The 20,730-nt window shown below is 52.1% G+C and overlaps 1 protein-coding gene across 1 annotated transcript in view; it reads left to right on the forward strand.

Moving 5' to 3' along the window:
- ITGA9 (integrin subunit alpha 9) overlaps positions 1-20,730 on the forward strand; it is a 270,400-nt gene that overhangs the window by 131,312 nt on the left and 118,358 nt on the right. The window contains exons 16-17 of the mRNA XM_036333155.1: positions 8,287-8,436; positions 13,050-13,126. Coding sequence (XP_036189048.1) covers positions 8,287-8,436; positions 13,050-13,126 — 227 coding nt within the window. The remainder of the gene's footprint in view (positions 1-8,286; positions 8,437-13,049; positions 13,127-20,730) is intronic.

Raw genomic sequence — 20,730 nt, forward strand, 5'->3', positions numbered from 1 at the left:
CCTGGGGTGATTTTGAGCCCAGACCTTGAACCTGTCATAAAATGTAATGGATGGTATATTTTTAACTGCTGAGACCAGTGAGTTCATATAACTGATGAAGACTGAAACAACATCATGATTCTTTTTGAAGTTTTTGAAGCGTATCTCGAAGCATTTTCAAAAACCGCAGGCTGGCCCGTCTCATCGTATCCTTTCCCATTAAGACGAGTTCTTGACTGCTTTTGCACATGGGCCTCCTTGGCAGCTGAGAGAAACCTCGGGCCCCTTCTCAGAACGTTTCTGAGCGCATCACGATAAGATACGTAAAATTACACAGAAACCAGTCATATTGAAATTTGGCTCTCACACAATGTTAAAAAGAAAGCCCACATTTGTCATAGCGCAATATACCTGCTTTTTACTAATGATTAGAATTTTGAAGTGCCGAGGAACACACCCCTTATTTCAAGGACTCTCCCACCGTAATACGATGTGAAAATCTCTCAGATTTCTGCTGCTGATGGAGTCACAGGTATTTCTGATAGTTCCGTGCTTGCTGCCTACGTTTAGAATGAATGGAAATACTGAATTTCAGCTAGAGATTGATGAAAATAAAGAAGTACATTTTTTTTTCCTCTCCATCCAAGTCTTCAGACCCCCTGAATTCCAGGTTCATGATCTCTGGTTTAAGATACAATTTTGATTGAAAGTAGGAAAAAACGAACAACAACAACAACAACAAAAAAAACACGAGAGAGTCTATCATTGATGCAACGTGCAGTAACGGATCATCGACCCTTTGGGGTTGAGTAGCTCATTGTCAGGTTTGTGGAAGCCCAAGTCCAGCCCATCCTCTCTGCACCCCATCCTTTGTCAGACTCAGGGCCTGGTGTGCTAGACACAGAGGCGCTTTGTGAGCAGCTCTGAAAAAGCAAAAAATAAAAGGTTGTGCTTGAGGAGGCCGGGGCTGATCTGTGTAATCCGCCCCTGAGCCCGAAGACGTATTCGTGGGGTGCTAGCTCTGTTCTTTCTGAAAATAAATAAAGGAAGGGCAGAGTAAAACTCTGAGTTGAAAGTAATGGAGAGTAATGGCCAGCATGATCACCTGCGTGTAATCCTCACACTTCCCCAGTATTGACGTGGATCTGCTTGCATGGTGGTCACACCCGAGCTCTGGGTCGTCCCGGGCACTTTACCTGGCTTTTCTCACTGCTTTAAGGTACTGCAACCAGCAAGTCCAGCGTGGAATTTATTACGTGGTATCCCCAGAAGTGGAATCCGGAGGTGGGGGTTTCTGCCAGAGGTTTCCTGGGGGAGTGGTGGCAGGAGGGAGGGGAGCGGAGTGGGGCAGGGAAAATGCTGAATCAGGATGTGGTCTCAGGAGCCCTCTAGCCTCAGCCTGGTCCCAGGAGGGAGCTCTGGGGCTGACACTCCGCAGAGCTTAGCCACGCAAAGGGCTGGGGACGGGCTGTCGGACCCCTACATCGGCCAGCTGGGGAGCGGGGCATGTATTCGTTTTCTCTACTGCTGTGTGAAAAATTGCAAATTTGGCAGCTTAAAGCAATACACATTTATTGCCTCACAGTTTCTGTGGGCCAGGAGTCTGGACACAGCCCAGCTAGGTCCCCTGCTCAGAGCGTGAAAGCTACAATCCAGGTGTCAGCCGGGTCTCACCTGAGGCTTAGGGTCTTCTTTCAGGCTCTTTTGATGAAGTCAAGTTCAACTGATTGGGGGACCTTACTTACATCTGCAAAATCCCTTCAGTATTGCCACATAATGTAACATAATCACAGGAGTGACGTCCGTCATATGTACAGTCCCTCCCACACTCAGGTAGGGGATGGATTACACAAGGGCATGGGCCATTGGGGCTCAGCTACGATTTCTGCCTACCACAGGGCATCACCTGGCAGGCATCTCTGGAGGTGACGGCTGCCATCAGCCAAGGGCAGGCCCCCCGAGAAGGTGGAAGATGTGGGCTGTTAGAAGCCAATGCCTGGAGCAGCTAGGGGAGGGATGCCCCAGCTGGTAAAGGGTATCTATCTGGGAAGGGCACTGAGACTGCTACAGATGGGCATCTCCTGATAGCGACAGCTTGAGAAATAGAGGTCAAAGCTGATGTGGAATAAGCTGCCTTGAGAGCCTGATTTGTGCCCCTGGTGCCCCTGTGACCTCACAGTTTGGTGGTAGAGATGGGCACAAGGGCAGCTCATTACACAGTGCTCCACGCACTCGGTGCTGGTCACGCAGATCAGTCTGAGCAGGAGGGATAGTTGCCTGCAGACCAACGTCCCCTGGGGGCCTGACAGGGTCACTTCTGAGACCATTTGCATCTCTCCCAGGGGGAGGGTGGGATCCCCAGGGCTGTGGGAGGCATCCCTCCTCACCTGGTTCAAAGACTTCCCTGGCTAGAGCTTCCCTCGCTGATCCCTGCTGCATGCTCACGCCTTCATAGAGTCCAGGGGTGCAGAGGGGAGAGGGATGCTGGCTCTGTGGCCATGGGGAGTGTCTTCACCTCTTTGGCTCTCAGTGTTGTCATCTCTATCGTGAAAGCTTTGCAGATGGCCACCGGGGCGTCCCTCGGGCATGCCAGCGGGTTCTGGTTAGATGTTGAGCAACGGGGACTCTCCCTACCTCCAAGTGCACGTTTTATGTATGTGGTGTATGTATATGTCAGTGTGGGTTTCTGCTATGACGGTTTTTGGTATCACTTAGTTACTGTGTGAGGTCAGGTTCCCTGGATGCAGAGCTTGGGACAGGGATTCACTTGCACAGGATTAATTGAGGGGTGCTCTCAGGAGAGGGGAATGAGGGGCGCAAGAAGCAGGGAGGAGCTGAGCAAGGGTGGCGTCTTAGCCAGGGCCAGCCTCAGCCTGAGCCCACAGGGAGCTCTGGGGCATGAAGTGCACGGCAGGGTTGTCCCACCTTGAGGCAAGGGGCACCCATTTGTACCCCACACCAGTCAGTCACAGCCAGCGGGTGGCTCCCATTTAACCAAGGACAGTTTTCTGTAGAAGAGGCAGTTGGGAGCTGGTGGCAACTGACGCGCAGCTGGGGGACGGTGCACCAGCCCCATCAAGGTCCTGTCCTCCTCCCTTCCCATCCCCGGGAGTCCTTCAGGTCACCTCTGGGGTTCTTAGTCCAAAGCTGACTTTAAAAGTTCATGACAACCCCGATTGCCCACTGAGTGAATCAGGACCTGCACCTGGTTTCTGAGGTCCCGTGCCCTGGTGCCAGCCTGCCTTCCTGCCCTGCCCCTCACCCTGTGATCTTGCCCCACAGACCCTTGTCAGGTGGGGGTGGGGTGATGATGATGATGGACGATGATGAGGATGATGCAGCTAACTTTCCTGTGTACCAGGAGCTCTCCAAGGTGCTTGACATCTGTCATCTCTCATCTTCACAACAGTCACCAAAGCTTGGTTCTGTCCAACCGTCTCCAATCTGAGAAAGCAGGTTCCAAGAGGTTAAGTGACCAATGTCACATGGTTTCTAAGTGATGCATCTGGGATGCGTCAGACCTAGGACTGTCTGGTGTCGAAGTCCCTCATCTCCACCTTGTCTGTTGCACCCAGGCCTCAGACAAACAGTTGTCTATTCACCTCGGCCCTCATTCCAGCCCCCCCATCAGCCTGCGGAACTTCTAGTTGTTCTCCCAGGGCCACCTGCTATCCAGGGACTTGACACTCCACTCCTAGCCCCGTCTGGGTCAGAAGCAATTCCCTCTCATCAAGGTCCCTCCGTTCTTGAATGGGCACCTCTGCATCTTCTTGCTCACGCCCTCCTGCCTGCACCTCTCCCTTCTCTTTGCTTCCCTCTGCCTAACATGATGCCTGGCTGAAGGCAACCCAGGTAAAGGTCCTCTGGAGGGTCAACCACCTCTCCCCCCCCCCCCCATACACACACCTGTCATCCTGGGCCCTCACCTGAGTGCTGTGTTCTGTGGTGTCCTGGCCGCTGCTGCCACCCACCCCTCTTGCAGACAAGAGGATGCTCAGAATTGTCCACAAGACACGAGCGCAAGGCAGGGCTGAGATCTGGCCCCGCAGTCAGTTATCACCAGGGAACTGGCTCGCCCACGCGAGCCCCGCGTTTCCTCACTTCCCACGTTGCTCACGATGGAATGGCAGGGGTTCGGGCAGGGGTTCCAGGTGGGAAACATCCTCACAATAAAGGTATTCTTCGATGCTAAGATGGAGCCCAGCTTCCGAGACTTTTTAATTTCTGTAATTAAGTTTACTGGTTAGTACCATTATGTAGGTTTCAAGTGTGCAGTTCTATGATACATCGTCTGTATGTTACATCGGGGGCACGCCAGCTTTCCTGGTCGTTCTGGGAGCGTCTGTCTTCAGGGTTGTTCTTTCAGTACCAGAAATGCAGACTCCTCCGTTTGCTCTTAACAAATCTTCAAACTTATGGGCATTTTAAAATGCGTCCGTAACATTTTAACCGCCATTCTAATCACTCTGGCCATAGAGAGAAAGGAAAAGGCATGTCACTTCTGAAGATGTCTCACTTTTAGGCGTGCCAGCAAGGTGATCGTAGGAGAAACAGAGGTGGGTGTGGAGAGCAGAGAAATAGTGAGCGATGATACAGGTTGGAAGGGACACACACACACACACACACACACACATCACGTGTGGAAAACGAAAAAATACTGAGGCCTCTTTAAAAAAACGAACCAAACCAACACTTAGAGGTGTGTGTGTGTGCGTGCGTGTGTGTGTGTGTGTGTGTTTCTCCAAACCAGCAATCTGGCTTCATGCCAGTGGCATACTTGCTGGCCTCTGTGTGACTGGCCCACTTAAAGTGAGGTCAGCCCTTCCTGTCTGCATCTTGTTCCCACTGTAGCTGCTCAGTTAGCTCAGGAAGGTGAAAACCCTTCGTTTCTTGGAGAAGAGCGGCGGGGAGGCAGGTTCTCGATCACGGGGCTGGTCGGGGCCCAGGGCGCTCAGGTGCTGCTTAGTCAGGGTTGCGGAGTGAGGCCTGGCATCTCGTCCTCCTGGGCGTTTCCCTCCGGTAGCCGTGCGGAGCTCCCTGTGGCCAGGTGGCGGGGCCTTGTGATTTGATGCTGCTCGTACCCACCTGTCAAGGTTCCCTGGTCTGCAAGAGGGGTGGGTGGCGGCAGCGGCCAGGACAACACAGCACTCAGGTGAGGGCCCAGGATGACAGGTGTGTGTATGGGCGGGGGGGGGGGGGGAGGGGAGAGGGGTGAGAGGTGGTTGACCCTCCAGAGGAACTTCACCTGAGTTGCCTTCAGCCAGGTGACTCCAACCTGTACGTCCCCTGAGATCTGGTCTCTGCTTCAGCCTCCTCTCCCCTCATTCCTGCCCACAGGCCCAACGTTACCCCCTTTGGGGACCACATGCAAGCTCCTGGACACCGCAGGCCACTTCTACCCTGCGAGGCCCTCCTATGCCTCCCGTCTGCTCTCTAATAGCCTCCTGTCATATATCCGAGCCCGGGACACCTCCCCTGGGAAGCCTGCCAACCCTCCATCCAGATCAGGTGTCCCTCCTTTGTGCCCCCAAAGCCGCCCTGCCCTTGTGCACGTGGCGCTGGATTGTCACTGCTCGCCTGTTTCTCCCGAAAGCCCTCCGTCTCTGTGTCCCTCGGGCCCCGCCCGCTGCCTGGCATAAAGTGAGCACCCAGTAAACCTCACAAGGAACATATGTGAAGTTCCCTGTACAACCTCGGCCGCCGCAGACCCAGCCGCCAGCTGCGAGTTCTCCAGCCGGGCCCTTCAGTTTGCAAACCAGGAGCTCCCATGGCCTCTCAGCCTGCCGGGAGAAGTTGTATTCGACGTTAGAAGCTTCAGTTTGTAGTGGTGATTTTTTTCCCCCTAGCAGTAAAACTTCAGCAATTACACTCTGTGCCAGAACCCCAAGCTCCTTCTCTCCCCTCGGGAGTTCCCCCGCTTAATTGCAGTGCCGAGCCCGGGGAAGCTGCCCATCCCGAAATGGGGAGGAAACCACGAACTGTGGCCACTGCTTTTCCTTGGTAGCTGGGAGGTGGGCTGTCCTATGGGGTGTTGGCTTGTTTCTAATTGCTGCCCCCACTTCGCCTCCGCCCAGGGCCCCGTGCGGTTTGCATCCCTTCTGCCAGAGCTACTGGGACATGTAATAAGAAGCTGTTTTTCAGACTCTTAGTTAAAACAGGTTCGTGAGATCAGAGCCAGAGCATAGCCTCCCCAGCCCCGGATGTCAGAACTCATTCCAAATGAGCCAGCCCTGCCTGGAGTCTCCCTCACGGCAGGCGTGGCTGAAGAGGCTGGAGTGGCGGCACATTAGAAACATTAGGGTAATGTTAGAAACTAGAGTGGTTGGACCATCTATACTAATAAAAGGGTAATATGCTAATTAGACCGGACATCATTCCGAACGTCCTTCCTGACAAAGCCAGGGCCTGAGCGAAGCTGCCCAGGGTCCCGGGTGCTGGCAGCCGGCCTGGGCGAAGCAGTCCCAGATTGTAAGAGGGATATCCAACTGCCAGTTTAGGCCCGATCCCCCTAAACTAGCAGTCAGACATCCCTTGAGGGGTCCCAGATTGTGAGAGGGTGCAGGCTGGGCTGAGGGACCCCACCACCTCCATGCATGAATTTCATGCACCAGGCCTCTAGTTTTAAAATAATATTCTGTGGACTTCAAGGAAAGTTTTTTGTTTGTTTGTTTTTTGTTGCTAATTCTCACCCGAGGATATTTTTTCCATTGATTTTTTTGAGAGTGGAAGGGAGGGAGGGGCATAGAGAGAAACATGGATGTGAGAGAGACACATGAATTGCTTGCCTCCCACACACACCCCGACTAAGGTGGGGGTCGAACCTGCAACCTAGGTACATACCCTTTCCCGGGAATCAAACCTGCAACACTTTGGTGGGTGGGCGACACTCTAACCACTGGGCAACACCAGCTAGAGCAAGTTGTTCAGCCTCAGGTTTTAAGAATCAGTCTGATTTCCCCACCTGCTAGCTCAGGTCTCCTCTCACACCCTGAGTGGGCCACTCCCCACCCCCCGTCTCTCCCGTGAGTGACGAGCAATGGGGACTTGGCTTCTTGGTACCCTGCTCAGACTTGCTCTGCTCCACCTGGACACCTGCCTCCCACAGAGCATCCTGGCCCAGAAAGTAGGACTCCTACCCTTTCCTCCTCCTTAGACTCTAACTTGGGAGCCTGGGGGCACCTTGTACAGAAAGGCCAGGAACTCCAGGGTTCAACAGCTGTGATTCAAAACCCCTGTTAGCCTTGGGCCCTGGGCACCTAGCCTTGTACCTTTATTTCCCTTTTATTGTACCACTAACGGCCTGGTGTACAAAATTCGTGCACGGGGGGGTGGGGGGGAGGAGGGGTGTCCCTCAGCCCAGCCTGTACTCTCTCCAATCCGGGACCCGTCGGGGGATGTCTGACTGCCAGTTTAGGTCGGGCCTAAACCGGCAGTCAGACATCCCTCTCACAATCCGGGACCACTGGTTCCTAACCGCTCACCTGCCTGCCTGCCTGCCTGATGCCCCTAACGGCTCCCCTGTTGGTCTGATCGCCCCTGACTGCCTCTGCCTCAGCCCTGCCACTGTGGCTTTGTCTGGAAGGACATCCAGAAGATGTCTGGTCTAATTAGCATATTACCCATTTATTAGTATAGACGGAGGATAATGAGCCCTAGCTCACAGGGTTTGGGCGTGTCGCTCATCATTCTAGAACACCCAGCACCGTGCTTGGCCTCTCATAGGTGTCCACTGTATGTCTGCTTTCCTCTCTTCCCTGCCTCTGCTTTCCTTACGTGACTATCAACCTCGCATTCCCTGGGCTCCTAATGTCCTTGGGCTCCCAGGGAAAGAACACAGGCCCGAAGTCAGGCTTTTCTTCCAGCTCCATTGAGGACTAGCTCTGGGGAGAATCCGTATTTATCTCGACTCAGAGGAGCTTTGATCAGCCAGACAGCAGGGACGCGAGGGGCGAGCGCTGCAGGGCGCGGGCAGATGCTCCCCGCCCGCCCATGCTGCCAGCTCCAGGGATGCTTGGAAGATGAGTAAGGTAATGCCTTCCATATGCTCAGGAGACGGTGACTGCGCGCCAAGCACGGTAGAGTGGAGGGGCCCCCGCTCGTTAGCAGAGAGACCCTGGACAAGACCTTCATTGTTCTGGGCCGCAGTGACCCCATCACAAATGTGAAGACAGTGAAATCCCACCTCACAGCGGCGGTGGTGAGGGTCCCAAGGGGCAGGCCACGAGGAAGGCCTTTGTAAACCGTGAAACGCTCCGCAAATGCCAGCCGGCTTCACCGCTCACGGGTGTGTTGTGTTTATTGTTGCAGCGGAGGGTGCAGGACGTCATCAGCCCCATCGTGTTCGAAGCCGCCTACAGCCTGGGGCCGCATGTGAGCGGAGAGGAGGAGCGGGAACTGCCGGCTCTGACACCCGTGCTGCGCTGGAAGAAGGGACAGAAGATCGCCCAGAAGAACCAGGTCAGAACCTCAAAGCCCACAACCGGGAGCCCAGGGGGCAGGTCTATGTGACAGGTCTATGTCCCCCTGGCTGCCTGGGGGACAGGACCGAGGCCAAGGCACACCCCCCTCTCTGGGCCTCCCTTTCCTCATCGGCAAACAGATGAAATTTGTGATTTGGGGTGTTGCTTCTCACAACCGCGTGGTTGGAAACGCATTGAGGCTGTTCTCAGGCAGTTAGGAAACTATAATCCCTTAGAGGTCATGAGCTGACCCCCTGGCCCCTGAACTAGACTGTTTCCAGAGCTCAGATAGGCACACAGTAGGGGCTCCATTCGTGTTTTACTGGTGGGGAGCGAGTGGGGTGGAGAAGGGAGAACCTCGTCTTGCTAGAATTGGTGGTTGGATTAAAAATGCCCGACCCAGGTGTCTCTGGGAGCCAGCGCCCGTGAGTGCAGGGGGGCCACCCACCCCGTGCGACGCTCATCGGATTCCACGATGTGCCGTTGGGTGGAGGAGCTTCTGAGTGATGTGGCCACATGAAGCCCGATGAGCCTGCGAGCTCACTGCACGCAGCAGCACTGGCCGGCCTGCCCTGAGCCATCTGAGATGTGCAGGGCTGACTACTGAGCAGGAAGCATGCAAGGACTCTGTGATGCCAGCTTGTTTTAAATCTTTCTTTAACACCCAACGTTGCCTCTGGCCCAGGGCCTGGGGAACGTCAGACAAAACTGCCTTTGGGGCTCAACCAGACTCCTGCACCGGGTGGGGGCCAAGCTGTGGAACCACCCGCCGGCCCACCCTCCACGGTTCTTCTGGCTGCGCTGAGCTTGGTGGGAAAGCACGCAGACCATTGGGCCACACTCTGCATATTAGGGGTTGTACACAGAACCACAGAGAGGTGTTTGGGGTTCGAGATGTCCGGCCGGGTGTCCAGTTAAGTGGTGATTTTTTAAAGGCATCCTATTTTCCTCCCAGTGTCTCTCCCATGTGGTCTTGGGTTGGGTTCCCCAGAAACAGAGCCCAAGACGGATTGGGGAGCATCTGGTCTAGTGAGGCTATGGGAGGAACTGTGAGGGAATGAGGGAAGGGGAAGGGACTGAGTGAGGATGTGGCTTCAGCTCAAGTCTAGCCTTGGCCCGAGGTGGGAAACTCTGGAACATACATTACACCGGAGCTGTCCTCTGCTTGAGGCAAGGGGCTGGCCCTCGGTTACCCCTGTTAGTCAGCCACTGGCTGGCCGCCAATGGGGGTGGTGGCGGAGTGGAACCCTCCTTGAAGGAGGCCCCCTCAGCTGAGGACAGGGCTCTGGAGAAGCATGCAGATGGGCGCCACTTGCTGCCCACACTCCCATCCGCTGGGGGTTTGGGGGGCAGCAGCTAGGAAGGGAACTGGGCAGGGCTCGCAGTGCCCACCGCCCGTATACCCACAGCCTGTTGGCGACAGCGCCCTTTTGAATGCTTGTTTTGAATTCAAACATGAACTTCTTTCAAAACACAAGTGCCCTGGAGGTGGCCAGTATGTCCTGCTGGTCATTGATACTTGGGGCAGGTTCTGGGAGATGGAGGGGAGAGACCAGGAGGACACTGGGGCTTAGGTGGGGGTGGGGCAGAGTCGGAGAGTTGGGGTGAAGGAGAGGCATGAAGAAGGTGAGGAGAAGAGGAGAGCAAAACAAGATAAAGAGGCAGGGCAGGAAGCTGATGACTTCACCTTGACCAAGGTGTAGAGCTTGGTGTCACCTCCCAACAGGAAGTCAGAGTTAATTTCTAGGTAACTAGTCCCTAGTCCTAGTATTACTCTGCTCTCGGAGGTGGAATCCCGCTGGCCTAATAAACCTGTGTTACAGGAGTGGTCCAAACTCAGGGGAATCATTCCAGGGTACAGGGTGCTTGTTATGTCTCTGAAATGACCCCAGTGAGGTGCCATCTACTCTGTCCAGCATCTTGCTCCCCTGGGCTTACCTTCCCCCGGGGAACCCAGCTCTCATTGGCCAGATCCCTCAGTGGCTCGGAGCAGGCCTTCAGGGAAGAGCATCTCACAGCCCCTCCCGGCATCTTTGGAGTTAAGCATCCTCATCAAAGCCGGGGACAGAGACAGATCAGTATGAAAATGGTATTCTTGGACACTTCTGGTGCAAGATGGTCGGCCAAGCATAGGTATCTATGTCTGTGCTTTCTGAGACCCATTGGGACGAGTATGAATGAGTGAATCCGAACAGGGAGGTGAAGGAATACTGCAGGGGGAGGGGAATCAGTCGGTGAGGAAGTCTGTCATTTTTTTTAGTGAGTAAATAAGATGGGAGCGTGTCGGTGGGTGAACCTTGCACCACACACAGAGGCTGGGTGCCTGTCGACCCACCCGTGCACCCAGCGAGGCTGCAGCCACGGCCAGGCCAGTAGGATGGGGCTGAAAGCAGGGAAGGGCTGTTGAGTGAAGGTTGGTATGTGGAAGGGTTGGCTTTCCACCCCTCCCCATGCCCCCACATGCAGAATAGCAGCAACTAGGCATTTTCTTTTCTAAAGAACTGAATCCGGAGTGGCTCAGTTGGTTGAGCGGCGTCCCATGCACTAAAAGGTTGACGGTTTGATCCCCGGTTGGGGAGGATACGGAAGGCAATTGATCAATCTTTCCCAATTACCACCCCCCTCCCCCGCTTTCCTCTCTCTCCTTCTCCCTTCCTCTCTCTAAGCATGTCCTCAGGTGAGGCTTTAATAAAAAAACAAAACCAGAATTGAATAAACTGCTTGCGAGATAGTGTGGTTTCCCAGAGGATCAGCCTTACTTCTGGCATTTCTCCAAAGGCATGCGCTAGCTTCCGCTCCCACCATCCGCCCAAACACTCCCTCAGTTTCCAATCCGCCCTGTTACCTGTTCTTAAATATGAATGAACAACCAAGGAAACCTGAGATTGGGGAGAAATGTTATATGAAAGAAATAAACCCGCAGAATAACTGATTAGAAGGAAAGAAACTATTTAGGGAATAGAAGTGATTATACAAAATTTAAAACCAACCTAAACACTATGTAATACACATAAAGAGATTTAAGAATATATTCCACCCAGAGAATAAGGAAAGCGTTCTTGAAAATGAATAATATGGTTGCAGAGCCGAAAATGTAGTAGAAGGATTAGAAGACAATGGTTATAGGATGGAGTGTAAATGTCATTAAAGTTGACTGTGTAGAGGTAAAATTAGAATTACAGAAGTTCTCTCAATATCTTAATGTTCTAAATTGGTGAGCCAAGAGGTATTGTAAAACTTGGTGAAACAAGAGATAGTTGTTTATTCCTTAAAACTGCAGAGGTCACCAGCAGAGCAGTGCTGCTCAAAGTGCGGGCACTTGGGATCTTCTGAGAAATGAACGTTCTCGGGCCCCACCCCTGACCCATTGGATTAGATGTTCATGGGTGTGTCCCAGCAACCTGTGTTTTAACCAGCTGAGCAGGTAATTCTGCTGCAGTCATGCTTGAGAGTCACTGCAGTGGAGTCGCTAAGGGTAATGATTTGCCTGTTAAAATTAGGAAAGGTGGGTGGGAGGGTCCTTTGTGGAAGTGAGATAACTTGTCTATCCTGGCAGGAATTCTCTCCGATAATGTCCAAATCTGATCAATCAAGAAGTGGTAGCACCCGCATATTTTTTTAGAGATAAGGACATAATCACCAAATGAAACACAAAGTGGACATGGATAATACTGGTTGACCCTGGAGAGCAGGACTCAATAGGGAGGGATTCGGGGGGGCGAGGGGAGGGGTGTCATTATTTTCGTTTTAACCAGGCGATTCTTTGGTTGAAATTAAAATGCAAGGAAAATACTGGGAAGATTGTCCGGGAGCCTGAGAAAAATTGTGGGAGAGTGAGCCTTGCTTATTCTCCTTCTCCTGATTAATACTTTTGTTTAAGATAATTTAATGACCTTCCTCCATGTGTCTTCCAGATGTTGGCTCAGTTGGAGGGGAAGAAAGATTCTGAGAGGGAGAGCGAGGCCCAGCCCAGGAAGCAGAGCTGAGTTTTAACCTCTGCATACCTGTGTGGTAGCTCCGCACAGAGCGCCTCACCTCTTTTATTGAAGCTCTTTAAGTCACGTGGCCAGATAACGTTAGGACCTAAATGCCTTATGTTCTTCAACTAAAAGGTGTCGAGTCCGCATTGAAATGTGGATGGTGTGGATTAAGTCATGGCGGCCCTGTAGAGTCAGGGTCTGCCCCCAGGGACGGTCTCAAATAGAGATTTGCTGGCTCCCCAAGATGGTAAACAGAGGGGAATGAGCAGACAATCATCTGAGGATTCCTGACTCAACTGTTATTCACTCACACCTGAGGGCCGTAGAGAGATTCTCAAAGGTGGGAAGGACTCTACCTTGTACCCTTGTTGAGCAAACTACTCAAAGAAGCCCTCGAACAGACTGAAAAGGAGTCCAGGAAGGAATACCCTCAGCAGGCCAGACCACGCTGATGTGGGTTTCCCTGGAGCCTGAGAAGGAGCCCTCCCCGAACCGGGAGCTGGCTTCCGGGGCGTCAAGGGCTTGAAAGGCTCACGGCAGAATTCCGGCTGGTCGGGAAGAAGGTATTGGGCTGTTACTCACTTACTTGCCACTAACTCCTGTTCCAACCCTCCTGTTGTGTCTCTCACAGACCGTTTTTGAAAGGAATTGCCGTTCGGAGGACTGTGCCGCTGACCTGCAGCTTCAGGGCCAATTGTTGCTGTCCAGGTAAGTCAGTGCTCCTTTCACAACATTGTTCTGGAAAGTTCCTTTGTCTTGACTCCAGGCCCAAAGCCTCAATGTGCAGATTTCCGCCCCATCAAAGAGGATAAATAGAAGTGGTGGGTTGCAATGCTATTTTGTGGTTTAAAAAAAAAATGTATGTTATACAATAGTTTTAACAACAGCTATTATTTGGGGAAGGAGGAGGAGGAGTTTGGTTTTTGTTTGCAATTCCACATATCTCACAATTTAGCCTGTATTTCTAATTTCTGTGAGTACTCGTGTTTGTGTGTGTGTGTGGATGGGGGGGCGCGGATATTTTCTGTTTACTCGCTGTATTAAGTTGAACCATATGAAGTTGCCAATATTTAACTGTTTGGGACAACTCCTGTGATTGGACCGATCGTTATATAAAGGTTCTTTTTCCTACCCGCCTCCCCTCACTTGGCAGTGGCGTCTGCTTTAACAACAATCAGTGGTTCTGTGGCAGGAGGGGGGCAGGCTGTCCTGGTCCAAGTGAGCAGCCAGTCTCTGTTGTTTCAGGGTTTCCTCCCACAGTCCCCGAGTCCCCCGGCTAGAGGTGAACCGCACACACCCTCCCGCTTCCTCTTCGCCAACCCTGCATTTCAGACTTCTCCAAGGATGAAGGCGCTGGCCTTGAATCCCTTAGCCACACTTCAGAGAATGGTTTCCTTTCCAGACAGTTCCTTCTGAAAGATTGCTTTAGCCTTGGGGCCAGAAAGCCCTTCCATATGATTTATGACCATTTCTCAAAAATCATCATCCGCTTTGATAGTTGTCCTCTGAAATGCCGTACCGTGTCCTTTGTTTGAATCTGTGAGAGTTAAGTGTGGGTGGAATGAAATATCCCCTCATGAACCAGTGAATACACTAGGACAGTTATGATGATAAATGTATTATTCATCAAAGGAAAGAAATACTGAGATTCTTTGCCTTTTGTTTGCATTTATTGGGCGAAAGGTGATGTAATCCCCCAATACACACACACACACACACACACAAATACTCCCCTGAACCGCTTAAATATTAATTAGCATTACTTTGACTTGGGACAAGAGTGATAGATTAAAGTACCGCATGCTTTGCCAAACTTAGACAATTACTTCAACCTGATGACGTGGGTCTTGGAAATTTTTGACATTAGTAAGAAGGGCCTCCTCGGATTATTAAAGAAACCAAATCTAAAGAAGCTTTCATAACTTATCAGGTCATTACGTTTAGTTTTAAATAGGTCTTCCAAAAAGTGTTTTAGGGAAAAAGTAACAGGAAACAAAATATAGGGACTTGTTTTGTTTTGAGGCAGACTGTAAATGTTGGACATTTAGTTTGGATTATAGAGAACTTCCTGTGGTGGGGGAATGCTCACTTGTTCCAAGGTAAAATATTAGGAAAGTCTGGATGTTCTTGCTGCCCAGTAATGAATGATCAAATCTCTATTGAATTGTGTTTTTCATATATTACCATGTAAAACCCAAGACTGGTGATCAGTAAGCTACCTTATGCCTAAAGCTGCCTCCACTTCCACAACTTTGCCTCTTCAGAGTGTTGGTCTGAACCAGTTCTGCTCTGTGGGTCCAGTCATCGATAATGTATCAGCTAGCGGTAGCCACCGAATATGCAGCATAACAAACCACCTCAAAACTCAGTGGTTTGAAAGAGCAGTCACTTATTCTCAAGGTCCTGCAGGTCAGCTGAGGGTTGGCTGGATTCAGCTGGATCTTGGCTGACTTGCTCATGCATCTGCGGTTCAGCAGACAGTGGGGTTGACCTCAGCCAGACATAGGTGACCCAGGCCAGCTCTTGTTCATGTGTCTTTCATTGTCCTGTAGGGACCAGTGGGCTGGCCTGGGCTTATTCTTCTCCTGACATGGCAATGGTGCTGGAGGGCAAGCAGAAACATTCCACACCTCTTGAGAGCTGGGCTCAGAATGTGCATCCTTACCTCAACCTCACCCTATTGGTCACCATGAGTCCATGGCCAAACTCGAAGTCATGGGACAGGAAAGTATGCTCTGAGCCTTTAGTGAGAGGAACTGAAGAGGCACACAGCCAAGGGCACAAGAATAGAAGGGATGGAGAATTGGGACCAGTAATGCTATCTTCCCTAGCACGTAAGGAAACCTGGTGCTGGGGGCACCACCTGCTCAGTGCTCAGAGAGCTGAATGGGTCATTACAGGGCCATGGAGCAGCTTCCAAGAAGAGGAATGAAGGGGAATGAGGAGGAGACAGGCATCCTGGGGAAAGGGGGGGAGGGAGAGGGAGAGAGGAAGGCAGGGAAGCAGAAGAGACGGAGGGAGAAGGAGAGAGAGGAGAGAAGATAGAGAGAGGGGGAGAATGAGAGGAAGGCAGGGAAGAAGAGACGGAGGGAGAAGGAGAGAGAGGAGAGAAGATAGAGAGAGGGGGAGAATGAGAGGAAGGCAGGGAAGAAGAGACGGAGGGAGAAGGAGGGAGAGGAGAGAAGATAGAGAGAGGGGGAGAATGAGAGGATGGTATGGAAGAAGAGACGGAGGGAGAAGGAGGGAGAGGAGAGAAGACAGAGAGAGGGGGAGAATGAGAGGAAGGCAGGGAAGAAGAGACGGAGGGAGAAGGAGGGAGAGGAGAGAAGACAGAGAGAGGGGGAGAATGAGAGGATGGTATGGATCGTGTGGTCCTCTGTTCCACTCAGTGAAAGTGTGTTCCAGCTGGAGTGTGGAGTCAGCTACTCTCCATCCATCTTAGTTCCTACATCCCTGGCTCAGGTCCACGGAGTGGCCTTGGTCTCGGTGCAGGAGCACCCTTGGCGGGGCGGGGCTTACGAGAGATGTTGTGTTGATTTCCACCACGGTGCCTCCCCAAGGCCGTTTGGACACATTTTTTGCCTTTCGTGCTGTCTTTAGAACCTAGCTCTCATGTTCGCTGTGACTTACAGTACTGAAAACTTGAAGCAAAGGGGCAATGGATAAGATCCCCCCAATGAGTGGTAGACGGTACAGTACAAGGTATTTTATGTAACTGGAAGCAGCCAAATTCCCACCAGACTGAGGAGCCGTTGTCTTGGGAAGACCGAGGGAAAGACAGCCCGAGTGATTGGGTGACCAGAAGGCCCGGGATCGAGCCAGGAAAGGCTCTCTGTGACTGTGGATGTTTTTATTTTTCTCTCCAGAGAGTATGAATTCTGGCTGGCCTGTTGTCTCCTAAAGCAGTCAACTCTTTAATTAAAAGTTCACGATCGTTAATGGTCTTGAGTCCAGTTCCAAAACATGCCATATCCAGCAACGCCCAGGAATAGGGATGAAGCTGTACAGGTAGTTTTTATTAAACAGGACTGAAATTTCCATTTGTAAAATGATGCCGCGACATTTTGTTTTGTCTGTCTGGATACTCACAGTTCCTAAGAATGCATCACGTGCGATTAGGATAAAGAAAAAGAAATATAGAGTATGACAGTGGAGCTAAAAAAAAAAATTTCTTTTTTGATGCCTCCCATAGGAGACCAGTGGAACGTTTCAGTGCCTTCTGGCTAGCCAACTACAATAATGAAAGCACCCTTAGGGGCGGTGAAAAGACACGGTAGAATATTTATGTCCTTAGAAGAACCGTCTAGCGGCCACATATAATGGTCCTATGGCTATAGCCTTACTAATGCTATTATCGCGGTCAGGGTGGGGGAGTCGAGTGAATTTCCCAGAACCCTTGCCCGGTAGTTGGGTAGCTTTGTCCACGAAAGACCGGCCTTCAAGAGGAGGATCACTGAGCTCAGAGAGCTCTTCAGAATTTGAAACAAATTGTTCTCCGTCTCAAAAGTGGCAAAGTAGCCAGAATCGCTAACTGCATCGTGTGGGGTAGAAGTTGTCTTGTTTTATGAAGGGGAAGAGACCCCTGTTCACTGAGCACCTACGTGCACTCGGTACCCTATAGGGTCCTCAGTATCCATAAACACCCGGTGTGTCTTACCAGCTGTGCAGCCTTGGGCAAGCTGCTTAACCTCTCTGGGCCTCTGTTTCCTCATCTGTAGAGTGGGAGAAAGAAGAGCAGCCCCTTATAAAGTGAGGGTGGGGGGAGGCGGGATTAAAGCTGGAAATGTCCATCTCGCCATTGCTGTTGGGTTCTGATAGCAGCTGGTTCTAGACCAGAAGTACCAAGGCTGGGGACCTTGGGGGGAAGTCCTCTCCTGTGTGAGTAGCCTCAGTGCAGAGGGGAGCTTGATGGCCCCTGATGTGCTGTCTGACCTTTGGGGACCTGCTTCGTGGCTTTTCTCTCTGGAGATGTTGGCCGCCAGTCCTGTCCTGTTAATGGTGGTCCCTGCAGGAGTCATTGCATTCTGAATCCATGTAGGTTGAATTTTCCTCTCCTTGGAGGGTCTCAGATTTGACCATGTGCTTGTGGGCTGTCATATTAAGAGTTTCCTTGGTCAGCTGGCGTGGCTCAGTGATTGAGCATCGGCCTATGAACAAGGAGGTCACGGTTCAATTCCGTCAGGGCACATGCCTGGATTGTGGGCTTGATCCCCAGTGTGGGGCATGCAGGAAGCAGGCGATCGATGGCTCTCTCTCATTGATGTTTCTCTCTCTCTCTCTCTCTCTCTCTCTCTCTCTCTCTCTCTCTCCCCCCCTCTCCCTTCATCTCTGATATCAATAAAAATTTATTATTATTATTATTATTATTATTGTTATTATTAAAAGAAAGAAGGAAGGTGAGAGGGAACTGATCAGAAACCTTGCCAGAATATTAGCCATGTGATTTATTTATTTCTTCATTTCTTCACTTTCTATTCCAGATCTGGCGGGGGATGGGGGGGGGGAAGGCGGGGGGAAGCAAAAGAAGTTTGTTGATTGGAGGCAGCTGGCTTTTGTAATTGCTGCTACATCCACTTTCTCAAAGAATCTCAGTTGATGAGTTTATTCTGGAATTTCCAACAAGAGTGTTATATCACCTTTTGACACCAAGACTTTCTCCCATGAACTTCCTGGGAATGCTTTCTCCCCACGTTTTGCCAAACAGCCAACACTCTCCCATGGTCTGCATCTTGTTCCTTTTCCCCTTCCTTACCAGGCAGAGCCACGCATTGCCCACACAGCGAAGGGCATTTGGCTTGAGAGCAAACCCAGGAGCCAAGCCTGGGGCTGGGAGCTGTGTCCCGTTTTCCCGAGGACAGCAGCTGAGGGCTGTGTCCACAGGGCGTCGGAGGCAGAGAGGATAAGACCTCTGACCCCTCCGTCATCCTGGGAGGGACCTGGGTGGAGCTGAGCCACACAGCTGTGTTTCTTTGGAGCCCTGGCTCCAGCTCCGCCCGGGGATGAGCACAGATGCTGACTGTGTGGCTCTGAGACACGCGTCCATGGTCCTACAGAGGAACACAGGCAGGACGAACCAGGCCCACCCAGCTCACGGGTTCCTCGTGGCTGGTGGGTGGTTTTCGCGCATGCACTCGGAGCCGTGGCATTTCAGGTGCAGAACAGGGCGCTGACAGGCAGGGATTGGGCTCCCTTATCTGAGGTCAGCAAGGAAGTTAAATGGCGGTGGCCGGAAAAACACCTGCCGGGGGGTTCCTGAGTCCCAGTCCAATGTTCCAGCCATTAGACCATGGTCTCTGTCTTTAAGTAGCCGTGGTGGCCCTGGCTGGTGTGGTTCAGTGGTTAGGCATCATCTTGTGCACCAAAAGGTTACCAGTTGGATTCTTGGTCAGGGCGCATGCCTGGGTTGTGGGCTCTCTCCCTTTAGAGGGCGTGTAGGAAGCCACCAATCAATGTTTTACTTTCACATCGATGTTTCTCTCTCTCCCTCTCCCTTCCTCTCTCTCTAAAAATCAACAAAAAATATTTAGAAACAAAGAAACAAATAAATAAAGAGCCGTGGCAGCTTGGGGAACCTGGCCTGTCTCTCCCTCCCATTTAGAAAATGCCTTCCTATCTCAGGGATGATCTGATGTCCTGAACAGCCTCCCGGCCTCAATGTGAGGCTGCGGACAGTGAGCCATCACCATGGGAACTGACTTTTTCCCTTAGGGAAGTCACTTCATTTTCAAGGCGGGGAGCCATGCGCTGCGTCTTTGCTAAGATTCTCACAGTTTACTCTGTGTGGCTGGGCTGTTGGTCTCTTGCCACTAACACTAGACTCGCCCATCCCACCAGAGACTTAGTTACTGTAAGAAAAGCCAAATTCCGAAGATGCACAGCGGTTTGGTTTCCGGAGGTAAACCTTCCTCCACACCAGTTCTTTCTCGTTGCCACGCACACACCCTCCCGTTAGCTTCTCTCCCCAGTGTGCTCTGAGCCACCTGACGTCACCTCGGGCGATTGGAAGGCGGCCCTGCTGCTCTTCCCAGATGAAAAGCCCAGGACAGCTGTGGCCAAGGAGGGAGGGTCCTTTTGCTTTGTCCCCAGTGGTCACTTCCCCCTGAGCCAAAGCTGAGACTCAGGAATACCATGAACTGCCCGCAGGTCACAGTCTATTGCTGTTGCCCTGAGAGGGCAGGACCATGTAAGGAACTTGTAGATATTAAGAGCCTTCTCCGGTGACTCCATTCCAGGTGATCTTTTGCTTTTTTAAATATATTTTTATTGATTTCAGAGAGGAAGGGGGTGGGAGAGAGAGAGAGAGAGAGAGAGAGACGAGTCAATGATGAGAGAGAATCATTGATAGGCTGCCTCCTGCACGCGCCCTACTGGGGATCGAACCTGCAACCCGGGCATGTGCCCTTGACCAGAATCGAACCCGGGACCCTTCAGTCCACAGGTCGATGCTCTATCCACTGAGCCAAACCGGCGAGGGCCATTCCATGTGATCTTGATCCGATAATGACGAGGCCTGGTGGATGCTGTTGCTGCCACACCCCACTCCCGTGGCTGTGCAGGAGCCACGTGCCCAGCTGTGTAAATGTTGGCTGCTAAGGGCTCACAGCTGTCCCACCTCTGGTCTGGAGAATGGCCCTCAGCTCATGGGAGCCCTCCTGCCTGGGAGGTTACACCCGCTCCCGGCAGCCCTCAGCCAGTGACTGACCGATTGGGGCGACAAAAGCCAGCCCCCTTGTGTCCGTGCGGGTAATTCCCTGCCGTGGCTCGTGCTGCAGAGCCCTGGTGTGAATCAGGCCAAGCAGACTCTGCGGGGACCACAGACGTGAGCAGCCCGTCCCCGCCCCACTGCTTGCCTCACCCCCAGCTCCTCACGGCATCTCCCCATCACCCACCCGAATCCTTGTCGCAGGTGCTTCCAGGGGACCCGACCTGAGACCCTGGCAAATCAGACCTCACATATATGTACTTGTTTGTTCTCCGATCTGCTGGCCAGCAATCTCATTTCTTTTTAGGGCAGAGTTTCAAAAGGAAACCAAATCCAGTATTTATTGGATATTAACTTGGTGGCGGGGGGGGGGGGGGGGGGGGGGGGAGGAAAGGGGGGAGGGGAGAGACAGTTGCTGGTGGGCTTTGTATCTGCTCACTTGAAATTGGAGGGAGTTGGGCTTTTTCAAGACCAGGCCTTGAGTGATGTGGAGGAGGACCCTGTAGGTGGTGAGGGTTACTGCTGGTTGCTTCTTCCCCGGGACTTGCTTTTAACAGAGGGCTATCTAGCCCTCGCCAGTTTGGCTCAGTAGCTAGAGTGTAGGTCCATG

Source organism: Myotis myotis, unplaced genomic scaffold (genome assembly GCF_014108235.1).
Source record: "Myotis myotis isolate mMyoMyo1 unplaced genomic scaffold, mMyoMyo1.p scaffold_m19_p_13, whole genome shotgun sequence".
Taxonomy (NCBI): domain Eukaryota; kingdom Metazoa; phylum Chordata; class Mammalia; order Chiroptera; family Vespertilionidae; genus Myotis; species Myotis myotis.